Source organism: Centruroides vittatus, unplaced genomic scaffold (genome assembly GCF_030686945.1).
Source record: "Centruroides vittatus isolate TY-2023 unplaced genomic scaffold, ASM3068694v2 contig_134, whole genome shotgun sequence".
In the NCBI taxonomy this organism is placed as follows: Eukaryota; Metazoa; Arthropoda; class Arachnida; order Scorpiones; family Buthidae; genus Centruroides; species Centruroides vittatus.
This window is the reverse complement of record NW_027120852.1, coordinates 773,665-799,554: the sequence shown is the minus strand read 5'-3', so window position 1 is coordinate 799,554 and position 25,890 is coordinate 773,665. Positions and strand designations below refer to the sequence as shown.

At 32.1% G+C, this 25,890-nt stretch overlaps 1 protein-coding gene across 1 annotated transcript in view; it reads right to left on the bottom strand.

Moving 5' to 3' along the window:
* Nucleotides 1-1,931: 1,931 nt before the first annotated feature.
* Nucleotides 1,932-25,890, bottom strand: part of LOC136990720 (lamin Dm0-like) — a 36,834-nt gene continuing 12,875 nt past the window's right edge. Inside the window, exons 3-11 of the mRNA XM_067289141.1 lie at nucleotides 20,092-20,241; nucleotides 17,627-17,797; nucleotides 15,796-15,921; nucleotides 13,624-13,844; nucleotides 4,401-4,623; nucleotides 3,324-3,431; nucleotides 3,118-3,234; nucleotides 2,952-3,041; nucleotides 1,932-2,778 (exon numbers count right to left, since the gene is read on the bottom strand). Of these exons, the coding sequence (XP_067145242.1) occupies nucleotides 2,755-2,778; nucleotides 2,952-3,041; nucleotides 3,118-3,234; nucleotides 3,324-3,431; nucleotides 4,401-4,623; nucleotides 13,624-13,844; nucleotides 15,796-15,921; nucleotides 17,627-17,797; nucleotides 20,092-20,241 (1,230 nt within the window). The 3' untranslated portion in view covers nucleotides 1,932-2,754. The remainder of the gene's footprint in view (nucleotides 2,779-2,951; nucleotides 3,042-3,117; nucleotides 3,235-3,323; nucleotides 3,432-4,400; nucleotides 4,624-13,623; nucleotides 13,845-15,795; nucleotides 15,922-17,626; nucleotides 17,798-20,091; nucleotides 20,242-25,890) is intronic.

The following is a 25,890-nucleotide window of genomic DNA, read 5'->3' as shown; positions in this document are numbered from 1 at the left end:
ATGTTCCGGCAAGTGAAACAAACATTTTTCCATCCTGACAGACAATCCTCTTACTTTACTTTAAATAAAGGAATTAAGAGAGGAGACTTTGTCATTTAAAAGCTGACTTAGTCCAAAGTAAGGAAACGGAAGGAAGGGGGAAGAGATAGTGTAGAATGAAGTGGTGAAGAAAGGAGGATAGGAAAAGGGAGGCCCCACGAGCACCTTCGATGCATAAATTTTCTTACTCCCTTACTGCAATATCTCCAATTTGGGATTACATCTATTATAAACAAAGAAATTCCAGTAAGTTCTTTTGGATTTGGTTACCTGAAACATCAACTCTGGGTAAATGCTGTACAATGGATGTCTGTAGAAAGCTATAAGGTGCATATGGAGTAGAATTTTCCCTGGTAAGTGCAAGCAGTTTTCTATGCCTGAAAAAGTATGCCTGTAGTCTCTTTTACAAAAATGCACCAAATAAAGGTATAAACACTACAGAGGGTGTTTTTGTTTTATTTACTTTAAAAAACATGTCATAGATATGCAAGAAAATCCCATTAAGTACAGTGGAACCTGCTAATGTGACCACCTTCCTGCCGTGACCAATTTTATTTGGTCTGAAATTTACTCAATAGATTTTAGGGATGCTTTTTCTTTGTATAGTGACGATTCTTAGATCTGGTTTTCCCGAAACGTAATCTGTTAAAGTAACCACTTTACAGAAAAAAGCTGGTGGATTGTAGGTTTTCAGACTACTGACAACTCTTAGTGCAGGCAAGAAATTAACTTACAGTCATAAATCCATTAACAGAAGTTGATTCAATATTGCAATACAACAGTTACCTTGAGAAACTAAATTCAATCCACATTTGAAATGTTTGAAAAACTGAAAAATAGTTTCATTATCTTCAAAATTATCTTGTTTAGGTCAATACCTAATTTTCTGGGCACTGGCAATTATAAATTTTGGGCTGGATTTTATAATTGTTTAGGCTATAAAAATTTCTGTCTGGCAACTGTTCACGAAGAATTTAGAAAATTCTAGAAATATTAACTTTTTCTTAGAGAACAGTGTAAGTTTCTTGAATCCAATAGTCAGCAAAAATTCAGGATAAGTAAAACAATGTAACGTCATTCATAAATGCAAAGCACAACAACAAAGACAAATGAAAACAAACCATTCCAGAAAAGTAAGACAGCAAATTTTGAGATAAATGCTGCTGTTCCGAGATGGTTTTGGCAAATTCTTTCTTGGCACAAATGCTACAGGAAGTAACAGTCACATTTGCACAGAAGCTTTGTATTCAGAACTTTAATTCGTCAAACGGCATAGATGATGTGACTGGAAAAATTTGGAGGGGGATATACAGTTTTTGACACAATTACTTTGTATAGTGCTATATAATACCGTACCTGTCGACATTAATAGAAATTAATTTGCAAAAGCTACAAAACAATGTGTCGTGGGGTTTGTTTGATAAAACATGTATTGTCCATTTATCTTGGTCCCAAGGGTGGGCACATTAAGCAGGTAACACCATTTCCTATACTATTTTATATCTGAGGTATCATGGTATTAATTGGATATGGCAGGGCCCTACTGTAGATGTTTAAAGATTTCCAACAGTAATAAAAAAAGCTGATACACACATTGTAACATTGACCAAAGTAGTCAGTTATTATAATCCAATTTAGCCAGTAGTTATGAACAGTGCCTTGAAACTTCTTACATGTATTACTAAAGCACATTCAGTACATGAATAGTGGCATCTAGTTCCGCCTGCTCTATCGAAAAAAGTGTTTAATTCATTGTTTTGAGGGATAGTTTAAAATTTCATCCTACCTTCTGGTTATCTGAAATTGTCATAACACCTGATGCTTTTGCCCATTCTCCCTCAAACTAATAAATGTATTAAGACTGGGTTCTTTTTGGAAATAAAAACACCAAGAACTGTTTAAGTCGATATTTATTAAAAGCAAATAATTGGTACATTTGACCGAACTCGTGTTATAAATAGAGGCACTAAATGCAGTGTTTATTATTAAGCTACCGGCTTTAACGGTTGCGTGTTACGACTAGTCCGGCAGAAGACCCTTGCCTCGGTCTAGGAAGCTCCCTTAATACCCGGAAGTGGTCGATCGTTTCCTTGATATGTGACGGTCCATGCACTAATCACCAGTCCATTACGTAACAAGAAGTGCAAGAAGACTAGTGACCAGGATTTGGCCAGGAAATGGCACAATGACTAACTCTTTCCATCTCCAAAGAACGCTAACAATTAATGCAGACTTTGCTAAACAAATTGACCAGTTTCATCATTGGAGTGTGTTAAAGACAAACACATGTTATGTTAATTAAGTTTACCATGTCGTTCTTGCCTTCACTGAATCTTGTCTGCTTTTCTTGACTACAGATAAAGAAAGATGATTTGATATAGTTTTAGTATGTTTGAGGGCAAGCGACCAGATTTAAAAATTTGGAACTGACAAAACAAAAGTACCCGTAAGGACGCCGGAATCCTTTTTTGGAATTTTAATTATTCTCAGCATTAGAACAACAATCATTTGATACGAAACAATTTAGTTAGTGTAGAAAAAAAATGCATATAAAAAATAAAATGTGAATAAAGGCAGACACAAAGTAAGACAAAGGGACAATCTTCTCCATTTTTGGTCAGAGAAGAAAGAGATTAAACTAAAAAATAATACTGAAGTATACAAAACAAATGCGACGATAAAAACACTGGGGTGGTGGTGGCCAGCCACCTTCCTTTAATGAGAAGATTCTGAACGATCCTGAAATTTAGAAAATACAAATAATTAGTTATATAACACTAAGAAATTCAATTATAAATAAAATGAAGTTTAATGATAGTAATTCATTAAAAACTCCTAATAGCCTAATAGGTCACATTTCATTTGGAATCGCTTGTTTTTGGTCACCCAAATACTCCAAATAAGAAATTTACCTGTAAAATGCTTTCGGATAATCCGGAGTCAGACAGATTGTGAATTGCAGAACAGTGAGATTCTTTGATAAGTTTGTAAAAAGCCACTTCCTGTAGAATAAAGGAACAAAGGTGAGTACTCCAAAGGTTTGACGGGAGAAAGATCGAGAGTACGTATAAAACTCACCTCTCCATTGTTATTTAGTAGTGTGACGGTCGAAGAATCCGAAGGAATCCACGACTGTCCCCTCATGACTATGTCTCTGGGAGGACTGTGCGAAGTACCGCTATCGGAACTCCATACCTAATTAATTAGGAGAAAAGTTAATCACGTATAGTACGGATGCATTGCAACGTTATCCGTACAGTACAGATAACATTGCAAGAACTCACCGTGACGTAAGCATGCGAACTCATGGTGGTGTTTCGTTGGAACTTGAAAGAGGTTCCTTCGTCTTCGGAAGTTTTCTGCACTAACTGCCATCCTCCAATGGGAAGCTCCTGAAATTTACAATTAGATTTTTGTTACTATACAAATCAAGGAAGTCATTTGATAGAATGTATAACTACCAAAACTAAATTAAAATGAAATTATTACGCGTATACAGCCACTTAATAGAACGGTATTGGGACTGGAGCTTTTTGGGGTTACTAAATGAACGTTCCAATAAGTTATGCAATTGAGATACTATATAACAAGTTATGTTAACAAGCTATGTCAACATGTGTTCTCACCAATAAAACAAACATCTGAGTGCAATAAAACCATTTTAATGATGAGAAATTATTTCTGTACAAAAAACAATCATTGCAGTACAATCTAGAAAATGAAAAGATTCTCTTCCCACGATTGATAGCCGACAAAGGAAACCAGACGGAGGTCGCACGCGGAAAAGCCAAAAATATCCAAATTCGTCTCTCTTTTCTTTAGTTTTGAAAAATGCTTGCCAGCAGGGCTACTAAGCAGCATTTCAGGACCAGTAGGCAAAGTAGATTATACTTGCATTATAGGATTTGATTCCATTCTCGAATGTTTTGCCCTAATATGTGGCATGTTCTACTAACCGACCGGGCTAATAACCAGAATTGACCATGTTGTAAAATATATAGTGTACGTTGGCCGATTTTGAACCATGCCATCCACCTAAATGTGCAGAAATGAAAAACTTGCTTATGAGTTTTTCTTTTCTGCACATGTATTTTTTTTCTCTCACTTATGTGAGATAAAAAAATACACTATTTAAAATATTGGATGTTTCATCTCTGACTGATAGAAAACTTGAGAAAAAATATTAGGATAAGCAACATTTATGAAATTGAAAAATATCATATTTGTTGCCAATTATGTATACCATAATAAATGAAAATACACAACATGAAACAATTTACAATAATTCAATAACAATAATACAGTTAAGTTATTGGTGAAGGAATGATTTTATGGATGTAAGGACGGGAAAATGGAATTACCTTATTTCCTTTGTTGTGAATCTTTATGAATCTTCCGTCCGAGTCGTACTCGACGATTTCTACGTCTCCCTTGGTGGACGACGAAGCCTGGGTGGAAGAGTCGCACTTCTCTTCCATCTGACTGAATACGGTGCGCTTCCTTTTCGATCCTCTGACGGGAGTCGAAGCCGCCGGAGTGCTCTGAACGTACGAATTTTCTGATGCATTCAGTGAAATGTTCAACCTTCCAATTAAACATAGTCGAGTTAATAACAGTCGCAACGATCGCATACTATCCGATCTCCTCTCTAAACTCTATTGTTTTCCACATATAATAAGACTACATCTCTTTACGAAATCCAATTTTGCTATTTTGAGAATATCTTTTGGAAAAAATTACTGATAATCTAAATTATACTACATGGTCTAATTTTATTTATTTTGATAGATTGGAAGAAAGTATGGAAACACTTAATCCTGATTATTTAGATTTTGAAAAATTCATAGTTCAAAAGAGAATAACTGAAGGGAAGGGAAGAAAAGTCCCAAAGGTTTGATGAAAAGAGTATTTATGCTGGTTAAAAGTTCTCTCTGCTGGTGTTTGAATGGACATCAGATAATGAGGGGGCAACAAATATTTTATCCATTGTAATAAGGTTATGGTGAGAAAAACAACGGAAATCTTGGAATACGCAGATGACTTATGACTATGGGATGCTGCAATAATAATACACGAGTAAAGAATTTGATTTAAAGATATGGGAATTTCTAGAATCATTAATAGCATTAACAAGAAATTAAATGATAGGCATCTAAATTTTTTAGTTAGGAAATGAATAAATACAGTCATGTATCCTAAATCTGCACAAATTTCAATAACATTTTCTGGTAATTTTGAATAATTGAACATGTGCACAAGACAGTAAACATTCTGGATTTCATTTATTGAAGAAAGTTTATGTAAATAAGGCTCTATTTTAAAAATGGAAGGATTAAATGAATTCAACCAAAGAAACATAATTGGCATATTTTATATCAAAAGTCACAAAAATGGGAATTTTATATGGCTAAACATTTCTGTTCGACGGAAGTTCCACAACGTACAATATGTACTGTCATTTCGAGGGTGGAACAAAGGGAATTTGCAAAACAGGATGGGAATTGGTCAAAGGAAGAGGAATCAATTAGAGAAAGAAGTCTTGGGAAAGGTTGGACAAATGCTTAGGAAATTAGGAAGCAAAATGTCACACTGACATTTTGCCAAATTCTGAAGAAATGTCAAGTGAATATCAATAAGCTAAGGTCTGCTCCAAAACAACAATGGAGCAAGTTGCTACTTGAAAAACCCTTACAGAAGCTGCATGATGGAGTCTCAAAGGTGGCAAGCAATCTCAATGTGGTTATGGATGATGAGTTCCATTTCATTTTTGACAGAAGTGAACATGCCAGTAACAAATCATTTCAAAGAAGGCTAGATATGGATCTCTGTCATTTGATAATGACATCAAGATCCACAAGTTCAGATGAGGCTAGTGTCCTTCCTAAAGAAATACAAGGATAAGTCTTTATGCCAGACACAGCCACCACCCTCTATTCTTGCAACACAGTTGTGAATTTGGACCATTATGGAGTTCCATGTCTTCTGTAAAGCCAACATTCCAAACATCCTGCAACCAAAACAGGAATTTATGGAAATATTGATAGTTGGGAAGCTGGATCCACAAAGGGTCAGAAGATGGGACAGAGGTCAAACTTTGCCACTTAAAAAGCAGCCACTTCTGGAGGTCAATAGAATGGGATAAGACTAAAATTTGAATTGCAGCCGACAGAAGTCAAACAATTTATCTACACCCAAAAAACTATTTTAAAATACACACCTGTAGTAGTGGGGAGATATGTAAAAAGAACTCAAAAGCATCAGATTATTACGAAGTAGACCATATCTTTGCAACTAATTGGGCAGTGTATGCTATTTATGCACATAACCAAAACATGGTTTTTGACAGACAGACAATAATGCAGAATCTATATATATAATCGAGACGAGTTGATGATAATAATAATAATAATAATAAGTGCAGAGCTCTAGGAGTTGAAAGTTGAAATTTGGTACACAGTTAGGGTACGTCACGAGAACATACACTAAGAAGGGATTTTTCGAAATACCTCCTCATGGGGAGAGGGACAGGACTAAAGCTTAACACTCCATCAACAATTGAAGTGTTACGTAACAATAGAATTGTTAAGAGAAAGCGACGTGCAAGACGCAGATGCAGTTTTTTTCGTTTTTGCGGGAAATCGAACATATTTTTAGACCCATCTAAAAATTCTGTAATTAGTCTGGAAACAGGGAGGACCCAATTCTTGCATTCTGTGAAAACGGATAATGTTGACTGTAACGTAATAATCTTCATTTTTGCTAAAACGGTTAGGAGTTGGAAGTTGAAATTTGGTACACAGTTAGGGTACCAAATTTAAGTAACAATGATAGTGTGAAGTAACAATGGAATTGTTAAGTAACTATGGAGAACAAGAGAAAGCGACGTGCAAGATTCACGGGCTCTGGAAAAAAAAGAAAATGTTAGAACATATTCGATTCTCAAATTTAAACACATTAGTTCGGTTTTTTGACTTTTCTTCTTTAGAACATTCGATGAAAATCGAATGATAAAATCAGAACACGTCGTGAAAATCGAACAATATTAGAACATTCGATTTTCAAATTTGACCTTTCTTTAGAAATACTTAGTTCGTTGATGAAATTACTCTTTTTTTTTGAGATTATTACGTTATAGTCACAATCTTCTCTATCGTTACTTTTGCCCGAGCAACGCCGGGCCTACCTGCTAGTACAATATATCTCAAAAACTGGGTAATTGTAAATATACCACTCACCAAATCATCACCAGTTCATGTCACAAAAAAAGAAAAATTCTTACAAATGTTTTCATCTATGTGAAATAAACATCACCAATCCAGAACAAGTACTTCGAAAATTACGGGATCTTAATGAGTCATCGGTGGTGTATTTTACAGTATGTGACTATCAAACATTGTTCTCATTTATAAAACTGGAACCTTGTTTCTGTGAACTGAGAAATTTTCTTTTGACGAAGGTGGAGGGCACTTATAAGTATCTACCTGATGTGTTAGATCTAACGCACTTGATGGTACACTCGTCCTTCTTCGAATACAAAGGGGTCACCTACCTACAGACAAGGTGTGTACAGTACATATGGGTAGCCCAATATCAGGAATGCTCTGTGAATGGTCAGAAAACACAAGAATGCCATATTACCTAAATTTCAAGAGGACAGCATTGTATGTCGGGTACATTGATGACATTCTCATAATATGGAACAAAGTACCTAACCTTGACTCAGTACTTAAGTATTTTAACAATAACCCCTATGACCGGTTGTTGAAAGTTGAACGAGAGAGTCGTATGATGTTGATATCCAAAAAATGTACCATCACTATGGAGCACAGTCATCTATTTACCAGTGTTTTCCGTAAGGAGTCACATACACCTCTATTTATACCTAACCATTCACACGACCCTTATGGTTAAAGTCGCCACTTTTCAATCTTTGGTAAAAAGGGTCCACACACATTATTCGGAGCAAAGAGGGGAGAAAAAAACAAATTGTGGATCAAGGCCTTAGCAACACAACATGGATACCTGTCCCCTTTGGTTAAACATCTCATAAAACAAGATATAAATAAGAGGGAGAGGTCTATCCTACAAGACGAACGAATGAAGGTTATCACATACAATAAAACACTTTCTAATATATATATATAGAGAAATTGCAAGGACCACTAAAGTGCATGTAGCACATCTAAACTGTCCAATAATCTTCTCTCATCAGAAATGATAAAATCTGTATAGATGACTCATACTCTCCAGGGGTTTATGTGGTACCTCTTCACGACGACCGAGTTAACCGCTCATTAACATACATTAGAACAATGGCAAGAGGTCTCACTACAAGGACGAAAGCTTTTTTCTTATGGAATATTTGTGTTCTGACTACTACAGTGTTAGTGACATATATGGGTAATGAGGAAATCCACATTGTGTAACAATTTAGAATTCTGTAGTTCAGAGTGTTGGATAAGGCACAACTCAAATACCTCAAATCACTTGAGATCTACCGGGCAATTAAAAAGAGAGTCGCTATTAACCTCAAGGAAATGGACACACTATCCATAGCATGGCGCACCATTTTTGAACTAGACTTCACCGACAGAAACTCGCATTAGGGATAATGTAAGTTACGGAGGATAATTTACATGAAATTAATTCATTATTTATTCGGATATTTTTAAATTTTACATATTTTGAAATTATATCCCAAACATTATATAAATTTTGACACTGCGTATTCGAATTATGTAATCAATCCAAACTTTTAAAAAACATTTCATTTGTTTGATATCGTAGAGACCCGAGGATGTCTATTTCACATAGACGAAAATGTTCGTAAGAATTTTTCATTTTTTGTGACATGAACTGGTGATGGTTTGGTGAGTGGTATATATGCAGAATACAAGTTAGAGAGAAAATTTTCAACAAACATGCTAGAAAAACAAATTTGAAAAGGGGCATCCTGATTAACCAAATGATTGATGAGAACCCGAGAAGCAAATGGTACAGCAATGTTAAGAGGATGTTGGAGGAAAGAACACTGGGATCCAATTTTGAGATGAAAAATAGTAAAGAAACATCATCAAACTAGCAAAATTATTTTACTTGACCAGTACTTTTGATCCGAAAGTGATGATAATCAGATATACTCTGACATTCATTTATCTTGTTCCAAAAATATTTACATAAGAAGAGGTATATTTCCAATGCTTACTTTGGGAAGACAAAAATTATATGACAAATGTTTTCATCACAAATTAGATCATCTGTTTAAAATTCAAATGGATAGAATGCAAAGACTGTTCTTAAATTTTAATCTGAGATCGAATGTATTTTAAAAACCTAAAATGGGCATGCACAATACATACCAAACTAAACATTAACATTTTGTATTTTAATGTTATATTATCCCACTGCAATGAGATAATGTAACATTGTGTGTGTAGTTAAGCATGTGTATTGTGCCAGCCAATGCATTGGCTGGCACAATACACATGCTTAACTAAAACTACTATAAATTGGAAGATGACTAGCATGATGATACAAAGTTTTGCAAAATATTAAATGGTTCATAATCTCGACCACCATATCTGGTGTTATTTTAATCTGACAAGCAGGGATTTAATCAGACCTATCCAACTCTGAGCTAAGGGCACTTTTCTGTCAATTGTCCAAGTTGATTGAATCCTGGAAGTTAGGTATGTATTGTGCATGCTAATTTTAGCTTTTTAAAATATGCTCAATCTAGAGTTAAATTTTAAGAATGTTCTTCACATATTTTAAAGTCAAATGATTGCAGGATTAGATCAGGCTATTTTACTATTACTATTAATAATTATAATTAAATTAGAAGGTTCTGGAAGAAAAGAATCAGCCCGGAGTGGGGCTCGAACTTGCAACTGCTGCCTACCGTGCGAATGCATTGCCAATTATGCTTCTTGGACTTCTGCCAGTTCCAGAACTATACTAATTCTTCATTTTTATCTATTTGAATTTTAAGCCAACGATGATCTATTTTGGGACAAAAACATTTGTAATATAATTGTGGCTTTCAAAAGCAAGCATTATAAACAAATAGTTTATTTATACGACTGTCACTAAGTGTATGTGAAGTTATTGAAAAGAAAGTAAGTTGCAAACATTATTCCAAATTGAACCTTTCAAGGGCGTGGACCAAAGATTAAACTAGAGAAAAGCATTTCCCATCTCAGTTTGAAGGTTTCCAGTTGATAGACAAAAGTACCATAAAATGATAAACTGATTAAATTACAGATTAAATAGATAAAAAAAATTAAAGGCATAATGTTTTATAATAGGTACATAGATGACTGCATAATTATATTTGATAGTAGGCAGACTAGCAAAAATTTAATTTTAAAACAGGCAAATGCTATAGAGGAAAACAAAATTTGAAGCTGAAACAGAAGTCAATAATAGCTTAAATTATTTAGATATAACAATCATTAGAAATAATAATAAATTAGAATACAGGTACTCCTCACTTTACGACCTATCTGCTTAGCGACCACTCGCACTTACGACCGATCGAGTTTCGACCAGCAATTCGGGGCATCCCCTTTCTCGGCTTAAGTGTCGATCAGTGGCGAATGGTGACGTGCGCACTAAGCATACTATAATAGGCTTGCGCATACTATAATTGTCTTATAGTACTATAATAGGCTAATAGCTCACTATAACAGTCTTTTTATGAATAAATTTGAAGTTTGTTACATAATTTGTATAATTTTACAACGATCCTATATTCCCGGCGCAAGCTCCTTGCTTATCGACCAATTCACTTAACAACATAGTTGTCGTAAAGTGAGGAGTACCTATATAAAAAATTTATGAAGCCTATGCAAATACCAAAAGTATTAAATTATAAATCTAACGTCCCTCAATCTATGAAATTTGACATATTCAAAATGTATGTAGATAAAATTGAAAACAGAACGACTAATTTACAGGACCGACGGCTAGAAATAGAACAAATAAATAAAATGTTTTTACTAAACGAATATCCAAAAAAAAATATTAGAAAAATGGACCGATCGGATTAATAATCAAGCAAATAAAACTAGTAATTTTAATAAAGACAAAAAGTGTGTAAATTTTATATATACCAAAAATATTCGAAAGAGTTAAAAGTATTTTGAAAGATAAGTTATTTTTCTCGTGAATTAAATTTACTTTATTTAAGAGATATTTATATCATAGGTCAGATACGAAATTTGAATTAATGGATGAAAAAGTTGTTGTTTATTCGTTTAATTGCAGTTGTGATCCTACAAAAACTTATATAGAGGAAACAAAAAGAAAATTAGGAATCAGAATAAAGGAGCATATATGCACCATAAGAGATAATTATGCAAATTCTACAGTGGCAGAACATTGTAATAATAATGGTTGTCAAATAAAAATAGACACAGTAAAAATAAGGAAAAAACAACCAAATAATTATAAAAGGCAGTTATATGAACACACAAATATAAAAAATGAAAGAAATAGAATAAACAGTAACTTAGGCGGAATAATCCACCAATCATGGGTTGCCATCTTAGATAATGAATGAGTATTAATAGCTTGATAAGTTCAACCTGCGTCAGTATTGTGTAACTTGATGGAACAAACATTACAAAGGTGAACTTTTTAACAGTTTATAAATCTATTGTTGGTAAACCATTTTATTTATATTTTCTCATAATTATTTATTTATTATTTATAGTCAAAAATTGTAATCCTTGTAATCCTGTCGACGAGGGGCACAATAGCCCAAAACACAGATGATAATTGTTGTGTGTACAGGTAGCTTAATAATGAAAGTCTGTTTTCTCTGAAAAGATTTCCTCATTCTTGTGTAAATGCTTAACACCAGTATAATTATCCTGTTAATAATTAATGCCAAAGTTGACAAATATATAATAAATTGATTAAATTACACATTATCTGGAAGCAAATGTCAAATTGTCTATATGGGATACATAGAGTCTTTAATCAAGACAGTTTTACATTTGATTTCAGATAATTGGAGCATTAAAGCCACAAAATTGCCAGATTAGATCAGGCTATATTACTATTATTAATAATTAAATGCTAAGTAATTTGGCACTAGAGCCTGTATGGTTATAACTGAAGTTCTGGATGCGAGGATCGGATGAAAGTCTGGGTAGCATAACTGGCAACACAACTGGCAAGCAGGAATTGTGGATTAGTGTCCTGCTCCGGGCCAATTCATTTATTCCAGAACCTTCTAAATTATTAAAATATTAATGGTTCTGGAAGAATTTTGGCTCTACTGCCAAATTAATTACTATCAAGAAATTCAATTTGGTTCGTTCCTACAAATCTTCAGAACCAATTTTCTATAATTTTTGGCCGGCATTGCCATATTTACACTCTTCTGTAACTGCACTTAAATACAACTCATACCTTGAAACATGAGGTATGAGTTGTATTTAAGTGCAGCATTAAATGCTAAGTAATTAATTTTAAGAAATTAATTATTAATAGTAGTAATAATATAGCATTATATATGTTAAAATCAAGCAATTGCCAAATTATTATTATTGGGTTTTAGATATTTAAAAATACCCAATTATAAACTAGTTTTTCAACACCTTTTATTTGACAGATGCTTTTTATTGTTAGTAATTGTTATAATTGCCTTTGCCATATTTGTTTATTTATAAGTCTTTGGCAGTTTTAACAACTAAAATTAAAGACCAACAACTTGATTTATTTTTATCTGTTGAAAGTATGAGAAAAGGCAAAATGCTGATGGGCTTAACAATGATAAATCAATGACTTAGAGGAATTGCTTTGAAAATTGGAAGATCTGATGATCTCAATAGATATTTAAAAATCCATAAAAATTATTATATGGGAACAGAAATGGGGACATCCATAGATTATTTGAGAAATTTGACAAGAAATAAAGTACAAACTGCTTTAGAAGTCTCTGGTTCTTACTGGATCACTTGTCAAGTTGTTACCAATTATAGAATATACAAGAAGGGAACAACCTGCTCGGAAACCTTACCATATCACTACTCATCTTGATTTTACATGACATTACAATAGAAACCAGACAAATTGGGACACCATATTATCTGACAAGAAGGGGAAACTTAGATGGCTCAAATGGAGTTTGAAACTATTCACATGACCTTACTACAGCACATCTGTTATGATTTGGAAAACATGAACGAACTAGTTAACCATTGATAGAAAATCAAAATTTTTATATTTATACAGAAAGTATTAACCACATTAGTGATTTTTTTAGTGAAATAAATGAAAATCTTAATCATCATGTTGCCTTTATTTAGTGAAGTAATTGCTATTATTGCCATGTCAAAACAAAGTACTAATGCCAATTTTTGTAAATTAACCAAGGAAAATAATTTTTATGAATGGCAGAATGATGTTAGGCTTAACTCAGACAAAAACTTGGCCTGTGGCTGCCAGCAGGTGTCGAAAAACAGCCTTGAATGGGTTAAAAGTTGTTAATGAAGGAATTATAAAAAAGTATCAAATACTTTCTTGACAAGAAATAACAACTATATTGAATAAAATTCTTAAATTTAAGCTTACCTAGATTCTTCTCCTTCCAGAAGTTTCCTGTAAGCAGTAATTTCCATGTCTAGAGCCACTTTAATATCCAACAGATCTTGGTACTCATTCATCTGTCTTTCCATCTGTTCTCTCAGTCTTTTAATTTCGTCCTCTTTGGCGTGCATGGCTGACTGGTGCCAGTCTCTCTCCTGTTCCAACAACAGTTGCAGATCACGGATGCGACTCTGTAGTTTGGCATTCTGTACAAATATTTTTATTTTAATGATTTTGAATGAATTTATATTTGTTTTACAAGACAAAGATTTTATCATTACGTAAGAATCTGAAGAGGGGTTAATTAGAGTTAATTAGCCTATTAGTTTAATCATAAATTGGAAACCCGGATCTTCACCGGGAACTTCCTGATTGAAAAGATAACACCCCTATCCAATATCCCTCTGAATCACCAATTATTTCAATGTTTGGACTTAGGTTATAAACTTAGTCACAACAGATAATTAATAACAACAACAAACTGTTAAACAAATGAATTTATGAGGCAAGACAAACCACAATAACGGATAGAAAGTATCCAGAAATCATTGATACATCCGATTCTTGACAACTTGTATCCAACAAACCTGGACACAAAAACGAACTTAGAACATATTACTTCATACTGACCTCAGACAGTTCTCACACGAAATGCATATAAAAAGGGGTCACACTCGATCATCTGGGCGGACATCAACATTGGAAGTACGACCAGCCATAATTGAAGCAGACACATCTTGAAGAGTGGCCATACCCGGAAGAGCTGAACCAAACTCTTGTCCCGCCGAAACTGCCGCCCGTGACTGCTACTCCTTATGAAGGCCAATGACGACCCTATACTACGAAAGAGCCACACCTCGTTTCCCACAGAGGTATTAATTTTGAACAGCTTATGTAAACGCTCTCTCGGGCCATTAGTTGCTAAGTAGTTAGAGAGCATAATCTCTATGTATTTAACCTTTTTATGTTTATATTAAATTTGTTGTTTTGTTTATCTGTTGACCTGGCATTACTCGGAACCTATCAACTTACTCACCACACTCCCCACTCGATTTTGCTCTCCTAGCCATTCATTGACAACCGTAAAGGAGATTCACCATGCCGTTGCCAATAAGAGGGGTTTAGAGTTCCCTTTTCTACCCTCAGTTCTCACAGTTATATGCATAAAAAGCTGATAAATGATTAACTATTAAGTAATTTGGTACTAGAAGCAAGTATGTTACACTTACTTGTTGTACCAAATTACTTAATAGTTAAATCATTAATAATAGCACTTAATTAGTCCAATTAATTACAGCAATTGGTTTATTACAGTTTTATTTGATTCACTTCAACATAGCTGGCTCCATGCGTGTCTGAGTACTGTCAGTTTAATTCTAACCACCCTGTATAATTAGGAATAAAATTATATAAAATACAAGAGAATGTTGTCACAAGTAACGTAACTAATTAATGTGATCTTTATGATAAGAACAGTTTGTCTTTTAGCAGTTTATAAGTTTGTTATTGATTCAGCTATAACCAAACTAATTTACCAAGTTTCATAACAATTTTTTCAGTAGTTTTCCTTCTATGGCCATTTCAAAGTGGAACTTTAATTATAAAGACCCGGTATATTTACCAAATAATACAAAAATGTATTAAGGATCTATATTCATTAATATAAATAGTAGAAAATTCACACAACCAAATGAAAAAATAAATTTAGCTATCAAACCAACAATCCTATACACAGCCACACAGAATTAAAACAAACAATTTAAATCTATAAGTTTCTAATTATTTTAGTCAGTTTTAAGAATTCAAATATTTTTTATTCTAATTCAAGCTGTTTTCCATTGGCGATAATTATTGAAAAATACTCTAAAAATAAGTGCAAAAAAAGTGCAATGTCATGTCAGAACATCAATTTGTCCTATTATCTTAGATAAGGACATTTGATATGTCACTTCTTGTGATTTGATCTCCAACATACAAGTGTGTGCCAAATACCCAATACTTTTAAAACATCCAATATAATTTTTGTAAAAAAAAATTAGTTTTTTTCCATTATAGTTGCTTCAACATTATTTCACCAGTTAGATTTATTCAAACACCTTTAAAATATAACAAAGAAATATACACACATTTTTGTTTATTAGGGAAATTATCACTAACCTGGTTTTCTAGATCATTCACTTTCGACGACAGACTTTCCAGTTTATTCTTAAAACTGTGCAGTTCTTCTCGGGCAGTGAAGGCACTGTTACTGTTTTGATCCGCTCTTCTCTGCAGATCGTCCAGCTGAATAATGCAAATGAATTTTTATCCTTAATAAGAAAACAATTTTTTCAGAAGCCAGTGTCAAATTTAGGAATTAATTTTGATTACTAAATCAAATTAACATCAGTTTTATTAATTTCAAAAAGTACACAGGGCATATTTGATTATTTTAACAAATTTGTCTTATATATAATAATCATCACTAAGCCCGACAAGTATATAATGAATTAGCAACGATCGCCTTAAAGATCTGGCTATAATTAAGGCGATCGTTGGTAACTCATTAAATTTGTCTTATCTTGCACAAGTTTTGCACACAAATGATTCCATTATAAGAATTTATCCTTCATTAAATTTTTTTCACTTGTAATTTTTTTCTTTACTTATTCAATTGAATATTCAATTTTTGGAACAGTTAAATATTTGTATTTAATAGAACCAACATCTCAGTACCAAAATATAGTGATTTATCTATATGTGCAAATTCAGATATTTAGTGGAAAAATTTACAATTATGTAAATGTCCTGATTGTAAAACAATCTGATATTGTGCAAGATAAGGGACAAATTTACTAAATAACAAATTTAAAAAAAATTTTACCAAGTCAAGAAATTAAATAATCTTGCATTCTAAACATTTTGGAACACATTAACATCAGCAAAGTGCAAATATAATTAGAACTTCTCTCATTGTTTTCTTTTTTAACCAACCAATAGAAACTCATTTTGATCTAAACTACACAATTTCTTTCAAAGTAGTTAAAATAGAATGTAATCTGACAATTTGTGTATATAAATTTAAACGAGGACTGGCTTTAACAAAAACTTCTGAACTTAATAGACAAATGATGCAAATTATATAAAAGCACTCATGTATGATGAGCTGTCCCACTTAACAGAAATACAGAAATGGTCAACATTCCTGTCCTTAATTTTAGAATTAAACATTTTCGTCATGTATTATAACCGAGCATTCCCCCATATAACATCAGATGTCCTGCATGAAAATACTAACCAGGAATCTATTTCCTATTGTAAAATGGGAGAAGTTGTTTTACATCGGTCCATTCCTACTTCCTAAAATACAATGTTTTACTATGTTTGAAAGTAACCGATCATCATTCTAAGCAATTTATATCATGACATAACAATACTGTTTGATCAGAAAATGATAATTATTTTGTATGCAGTTAACAGGTACAGTGTAGTATATGCAATACAACAAACATTACAATACAAGGTGGAAAATAGTGCATACAAATGAAGAAATTTGTTACAAGAAACAGACAAGGTATACAATAAAAAAGAATTTCCTGAGGAGGACACTTGAACAGTGTCAAAGCAGCAATCTTTTCAAAACATGTGCACACAATTTTGACATTCTAATTTGTATTTGGATTATAAACTGAGATTTTTCCTGATATTGAGTTTGTGAAACAAGTAAATTTTTCCTACATAAAAAAAAATAACCACTAAAAAGTTGTATCCAGAGATGTTTGTAATAAATAACTTTTATAACAAGAGATTCTACTGGAAAAATGTAAAACAAGAAAGCTTTTGGCAGGCTCTCCCATATATTGTTTTCAATTAAATATATTTGCATTTAGAACTGGATATAATATATTATAGTTATAATTGATGATGATAATAATTACGACCAAAACTTACAATCATGAATACGTCATTGAAATGTAGTTTGACAAATTTGAATAATAAATAACAATACCTTTGTTTTATATATGTTTTCGATTTCTTCCCTGTTCATCTGGATCTGCGACTTGTATTGCTCTCTCAACTCGTGCAATGTGTCCGATAACTTTTGTTCGTACTGTTCTTTCAGTCTTTCGTCAATCTCGTTTATCTCCGTGTGTTTTATGGTTCGAGTTTCAGTCAATTCCTGTAGGAATAACAAAATTTCGCATTGTATTAATACAAGTTTATTATGTAAATTATAATAATAAAAATAATATTTTAACACTCCACTCCCATTTTTTGGTAAGTAAAATGTAGTTATTTTTGGAGAATTAATAAGAAATTTCTATACATTTGAAAGAAAATCCTTTACATATTGTTTCTTTCAAAGTTTTTTAAAATCTATATTTTGAATTTATTCCAGTGTAGAGTCCATGTGTACAAAGTATTATTAGATTAATATTTTTTCAAACAATAGTATTTACGTAAAATGTAACAAGTCTTATTTAATTGTGTATGAAGCCACATTAATCTCACAAACTCATCGACACGAAATATTTGAGCAGCAGCAAACCCAGGAAAAATGAAACATCAAGGAAGAATGCAATGTACATTATCAGAAAAATATGAATTCTTGAAAAATTAAAGTATTTTATGCACTACGAGGCACCACTTCATTCCTAGAGTATTGGGTGCTAAATTCCCAAATACTTCGGAACAAAATGGTGAAATTAGTTGATTTTTGTGTGTCAGCTGCCTGTTTTCAAAGAACTTTCGAACTCAAATTTATTTATTTATTTTCAATTAAAATAGAAAATGTCTTGCACCATTAGATTTCCTTCCCCTCGTTAATAGTAAAAACCCTTAATAAATACATAAAGTAGAACAAGCAGAGTACAACCGACTAAATTGTAAAATACAAGTAAAAAAAGCTAAAACAAAGAAAAATTAAGTTGGCCTTTTCAAGTAAAGTGGACAGTAAATTCAGGTCAAATTGTAGAGAAATGGGGTTGTGATATATTAGTCTGATATCATATAACTTGCATATTACGACGACAGATTATAATTAATGTAAACTGAAAAAAAGAGGCTACTTCAGTTAGAATCTTGAATGCCACAGATTAGATGAAAATCAATGAATTTAAAGCCACCTCTCGATTTTACAACGGCATGCTAGGAAATAATTATTTAGCCAAGAATGATAAGCGGGATCTTAATCAAACTGTTCATGAAAAAAGTTAGTAGTAGATTGGGAAGAGTGAAGTCAGATATCAAACAACAAAAATGGAGCATTCATATTCAAAATTTTGGAAAATTAAAAATGGTCTCAAGAAGACTAGTTGTAGTTGAATGGAAATGGATGCCACAGTGTTGAATTGGGGGAAGCTTTGAAGAGATAGAGGTTTATACATTATGGTAGATGATTATTTCAAAAGTTTAACAATTTATTAATAATATTTTAATTTTTATTTTAATAAAATAATTGATAAGTATCACTTTTTAACATCCAACTTATTTTACAATTTTGTTTTTATTACGTAATGTCTTTTTATTTAAAAGAAAAAAAAATTATGGGGCATGAACAAGATATTTGTCATATACATGTTTAATTCACTAATTAATGTTTAGACTTGCAGTACAAAACAAAATTTAAAAAGTGAATTTCTGAAATTCAATAAATTTTTTTGTAAAGCTCTTGCAGCTGTTGGTGGAACAATGCACAGAATTGACAATTCTTTTACTGTCACATATAGTTTAATTTATCAAACTGTAAAGTATGCTTCGAATTTGGCTACTTCATTTGCTTTGTGTCCTTGGGCACGGCCAAACACGACGACTCCTTTTTGCCACTCGGTAACATCTGTCATACAACCCATATTGCAGACTCAATTCAACATTCACATTGCTCTTCACTTCACGAGATAGAAATGACCTCGTAGATGTCCGTGCTATTTACCTCCCAACCATTCTCTCACCGCAGCCTCTTTGCAACCGGTAGTACCTACTGTCATTTCTGCTAGGGACAATTAGCTTTTTTCACAGTGCGATTTTCACACTTAATTTGTCGAACTTTTATAACGAAATCACCCATGTGAACAATAAAAATACAGTACATTTTTTTTTGTTTTTGAAAATTGTTGTTTGATATGAAAATTCATCTTGGGACTGAGTTTTTCTTGCATTAAATCCCAAAAATATGCAGATTCAAAGGTCACTCAATGCAGTAACATTAATATCATATTTTAGAAAGATCGAAGGGTTTGGTAAAACAAACAAAATTTCCTTTAAAATCAGAAAATGTCAAATCAAGTTTCTACTGTATATGAACAAATAAATAGAAAGTAAATATTTTACTTTTTAGAACAAAGAATAAACAATTCAAAATAAAAACCTGTTGAATTAGTTTCATGTTTGTAATAAAGAAATCATGGAATATAAAATTAGTTTTCAGAGTTTTATTAAATGATCAAATTTTTTTTAATGCAAAAATTGCCATACCTTTTCGTGAACAGATTCTTTGAAAGACAATTCTTCCTTCATGCTCTGAAGACGATTTTCTAGATCCACTCTTCTCAATATTTCATCCTCCAGCTGCAACTTTATGGCGGCCAACTGCTTTGTGAGTTTGGCCAATTCGGCTTGCAATTCCTTTATTAAAAAGAATTAAAGATTTTATCTTCAAAATAATGGCGATAAAGTATGAGGACTTATTTTTCTAGAAACAATATAATTTAAAATAAGTAATTTGTAATATTTAACTTTGCATATTTCATATGCACCAAATTTACTCTAGAATCTAATTAATCTTTAAAATTCATTTGAAAACAATAATTTTACAATATACACCAATACCTCGGTTTTCGCCGATAATCCATTTGAAAACAATCGGCGAAATCCGAAACCGACGAAAACCGAGGCAGTTACTTCCATATGAATCAATGTAAATCTAATTAATTCGTTCTAGACACTAAAATACATACCAAAAACACATTTTATAGAGAGAATAAATATTGTGTTTAATACTAAAAACAATAAGAAATTAATGTAAAATGAATATAAAAAAACTAATTTAAAGAATAAATGAACATTTAACATAGCATTTGAAGGGCTGCTGGCTCTGGAAACTTTCTTTGGTCTCGTGATGGAGCCAAAAGAAAGAAAGCAATGGAATTGTTTGGCTAGATGTGTGGGGGTAATGCTCACACAATGAGAAACAATGCCACACCGAGCAGGAAAATACGTGGGTTGCCCTATGTTTTTGCAAAATTAGCAGGAGGTCGCGTGAGCATGCCAACAAAAACCAAGGTATTACTGTATTGTAAGCCAAAACAACCAGATAATTGGTCTGCAAGTTTTAAGCATTACTAAAAATGTTGCACTTGTTTATAGTGAAACTGATGTTTAATAATGCATGTAAAAATCAATACACTCAAACCTGTTTTTGTGCGGTCTTTTTTTGTGCGATTTTTTATTTATGCGATTTGTTTTGTGAAATTTTTTTTGTGCGGTATACCAATTTGATCAAAATTCATATACTGCACAAAAAAATGCACAAAAAAAGACCACTCAAACCTGTTTTTGTACAATCTAATTTAAAGAGATACTATAATAAGTGTATATAAGCAATATAGCTAAAACAGCCATTTAGAAACTATGAAATTAGTCTCAAATTATGCTACATATAAGTTTGCAAATCTATCATATTTGTTATTCCCCTTTATTGAATTGCAGATAAAGAGTATGCAATGAATAATGTATTGAAAACATGGAGTGTTTTCAAATTTGGTGAGATTGCATTCCAAGTCAGTCGTGCATTTTAAATTTTCCACGGTAACAAAAGTTTACCATTCAAATCAATAGTTAAATGTTGCAGTTGCATTTTGTGTACACATAGGAAATTGAAAACAAAGAGCCAATTTGAACAGACAAGAGAGACTTAATTTGGCTTTATTTGACACTCTTATGTACATTAATCTTGCAGTAAATTACGAATTAAAGTCTGTCGAGGAAAATCAGACATGCAGATCATTTTCTTCTGAAAAAAATGTCTAAATGGCAATCACAAAATATTAAATTACAGTAGAGTGTCGATAACTGGAACCAATTGGGGACTGGGGTCGTTCCAAGTAGTGATTTTTTCCAATTTCCGATTATGTACGAAAAAATATATTAACCTGTCCGATGTTCAAATTTTTCTCCGTTGCGTATCGCTTCCTGTTGAATTTTTCTCCGTTGCGTGTCGCTTCGTGTTGAATTTTCGTCGATTTTAAGCCTAACGAAAATTTTTATAATAATAATCGAGGCTATCGTATCGTTAAAAATTATTTCTGCATTTTGTACAAACAAAATAAATATATTGAAGAATATAAAAAACATGAAAATTATACTTTAGAAGTAAATTTAGTATCAAAAACGTTCGATTCAGCACGACACAGTCCGACTGAAAATCGTTCCAGTTTCCGGCCATTTCAATTACCGACGTTCCAATTTTCGACGCTCTACTGTACTTACAAAATCAAATTTTTGAAAAGGAAAACAAAAATTTGATTTTAAAATACTTTTCTTCCAAAACTCAAATATTGTTTTGTTAAGTATTTGAAGATATAAAAAGTCAACGAAAAAAATATTTTTTATATATTAAAGGAATATCGACATCAATTTTTTGAATTGCACTCACAATATTTAAAAACAGACTGTACTTCTAGCCTGCAAGTGTGCATGTACAAAATGAAAGTCTTGAGAATAGTTATGGATTAACTGTAGTCCCTAAAAACTACTGTATATAATAATGACATATGCATAGCTTTCTTCAGTATCAATAGCTGATAGAAAGATTATACCTGAAGAGATTAAATTTAAGTATGCTTTTAGAAGAACAAATGCAATACAATAAAATTCTTTCCCATTTGTGAAGAGACTTAATGGCAAAACATTAAGTAGTTGTAACTCATGCATTTATTTAAAAAAAATATAGAACTATTGGTTTAAGTTCTATGGAGTCAACTCTGTTTAGTGCAAAGATCTAAGTAAAGGGTTTTTGTCTCTCATCTCTACTTCAAAGTAGGATATATTTTAGCTTAAGACATTTGTAAAATATCTGTTCAATTTGTTTAGGTCCAGAATTAACAATCTTTGATAACCACTTAAATATAAAATGATTTAAATAAAATTACAAATTTAAAAAACATAGTGCCAAACTTGATAAATTGAGTAAAATATTGCAATAATGCTGTATGCTTTTAAAAAAAGATGTAAATTACTTATAAAATACCAAAGGATAAAGAATGGACAAAAGACAAAGAAATTTATAAATGTATTCAAAATAAGTTAATATAATATATGCAGTATTAAACATTTTATCAATGCTCTTTTCTTGAAGCATGTCGATTAGTCATACTGCATTAAGATGAATCTTCTTCAAAAGATGGGAGTCACGTGGCAATCGTTCAACCAAAATACTCTCTCTACAGTGCTACCCTTTACAAACTGCATTTTAGATGGTGAGTTTGCATTCTGTGAAGGGTGGCACCAAAGGCATTGCGATAACTGTATTTGAAAGTAAATTAATTTACTTAAAATCTAATATAATGTTACTTATATGAACCTAGTTCTACAATTGACAAGTGATATAGTAATTTCCAGTTACATAGAGAATTTGGTTACTGTGTATTATATTCTACTATTTTTTTTAAAAACCATTTTGGATAATCAAGTTTCTGTTGTAATAAATAAATATATACATAAATACTGAATATACCAAAAAGTATGAACTATATATTATTTTATTGGCAATATATCATAATACCTTCATTTACATATTAACAGTAAGACAGTTATTTAAATCTGCATTTGTGAATTTATTGTATTTTTAAATTATGTGTTTGTTTCAAATGTTTCACTTGAAAAGCCAAATATATAATTAAATGCATTAGAAACACAGTTATTTGAGAATAAAATTTTGATTTGGTAATTTAAAAAGGGTTCATTTGTTGTATTATCCAAAAAACAATGCTTTAAATATATTGTTCAATCATATGCAATATCATTATTATATTTTCATCATAATCCTGATAATGAAGCATGCTTTTATACTTATATATATTTTTTTTAATCATTAAAGATAATTAAAAGTTTAAATTTAGTGCTATCAAATGAGATTTAAAATTAATAAGATTAAATGAGATATAAGTTATGTTTCATTAACTTATTCAATTTGCTAGAAAAAAAGGAATTACTTTGAGCAAAATGTAAAAATATTCATGAGACTATTGTCATAGTACAAAACAAATATATTGTGATGTCACAGTATGCTTCTACATTTTACACATTTGCTTATACAAAGAAGTGCAACTGATTTTCAAATTGCTATATTTATTAAATGATCAAACATTTTATAAGCTTGTTATTTATTGTATTTTGTACAGGGTGTGGTTAGAATTAAATTGATGGTACTTGGGCATGTGTGGAGCCGGCTCTACTGAACCGAATCAAATGAAACTCTGTATATGTGCAACAAAGATCGCAAGAAAGATTTTTTGAGGGGGAAAAAATAGTTAAAATTTTCACCATCTCAGAAAAATGTGCCACTGAAAGGATGGCAATTATAAGACAAAGAGACAAAATTTTATTAGAAGAATAAAGTTACATTTTACACATTTACAGTATGTGCTCACTGTAGGATCCTCTGTAGACTACATGTTGCAATCATGAAACCATGTTCTTGATGCCATACATAACATTTTGGGAGGAATCTGAGTAGCATGTACAGTACTATGCAAGCTTTTAGCTGCATGCAGCCCTGATAAACACAATCTTTCAAATAATTCCACAATTATACAGGGTGGGCCAGCGAAAACGAAACGGCAGAGTGTTCGTGTTCGTCCAAGCAAAGCGCTCGGACAGGTCGATTTTACTCTCGAGGGGACATCTTTTGCAATAAAGTTTTTGCGATTCTGAATATTAACTAAACAAACATTTTTTTCGAAATAAATGCTTGTTTAGTTAATACAAAATAAATGAGTTTTTAAAATTTTTTGTTGTCTGTTGTATTCAGAATTGCAAAAACTTTATTGCAAAAGATGTCCCCTCGAGAGTAAAATCGACCTGTCCGAGCGCTTTGCTTGGACGAACACGAACACTCAGCCGTTTTGTTTTCGCTGGCCCACCCTGTATGTTTTTTACATGTGCCACATTTTTCCCTGGTGGGAAAATTTCGACTAACTAATCTTTTCCTCCTGTAAATCTATTCCCTATGATTTGAATTGCACATGTAGTGTTTCATATAGTAATATTTATATATATATAAAAACACACACACACGCCAGGGTAAAACAATAGCCAGCTAGGTGCCATAGTGGGTGATTATATAGGCCATGGGCATAGGAGTCATCCCCAGTCAGTGCCATGAGTAACTGTGGATGGTTGTATCGACAATTAAGTATGTCTGGAAGCGAAGAATCACTTGGGGTCCAGGTAGAGTAACTGGCAATGCATCTGCACAGTAAGCAGGAGTCGCAGGTTCGAGTTCCACTCTGGACCCATTCTTTTCTTCTAGAATATTCTAAATTAACTAGAAATCCTCCCATCAAGCATGATGGAATATTTTTTATGAGAAAGTAAATATTGAAGAATTGAGAACTTCAAGTCGAGCTTGACATCGTGATGCTGTTTCTGTAGTCCTTGGCAAAACCATTCTTACTCTATGTTGCTCAAGTCGGACTTCGCTGCCTTCAAGGTTTTGGTTATTATCCTTTTAGGTCTAGAATTTACCTGTCCAATTTTATTCTTATGCTTTTTCCTAGGTGTTTTTTGACAAAACAAGTTTTTTTAATTTCATTTTTAATCTTTTTTAAAAACAAAGACAAATTGTATTTATGTTAATTAGATGAGTGATAATATTTTCTAAATAACAGGCTCATTAGATCATGACTTCTGATTAGATAATAGAATGTCATGTGATCACTTTGGAAAGATTTAAAAAAAATTGTTACAGAAGTGACAAAATGAGGCTATCTTTTTTAAAGTTTAAATTTAATGAAGCAAGTTTAAATTATACCATTTGCAGAAATATTTAAAAGTGCAACTTAAGGGAAATTCCCTTATCAAGCATGAACTAAATGAGATCATTGACGTCACTACAATGTAAATGCGATCACAGACCTGAAATCAATAAAATGTTTAGTCTATAGCCAATATTTTCATAAAATAAGTAGCCTATACTTTCCATCAAAACATAAAACGAATATAACCAAATTTCGTCTGGATTGGACAAAAATTTCAGGAGTTATAAAGAATTCA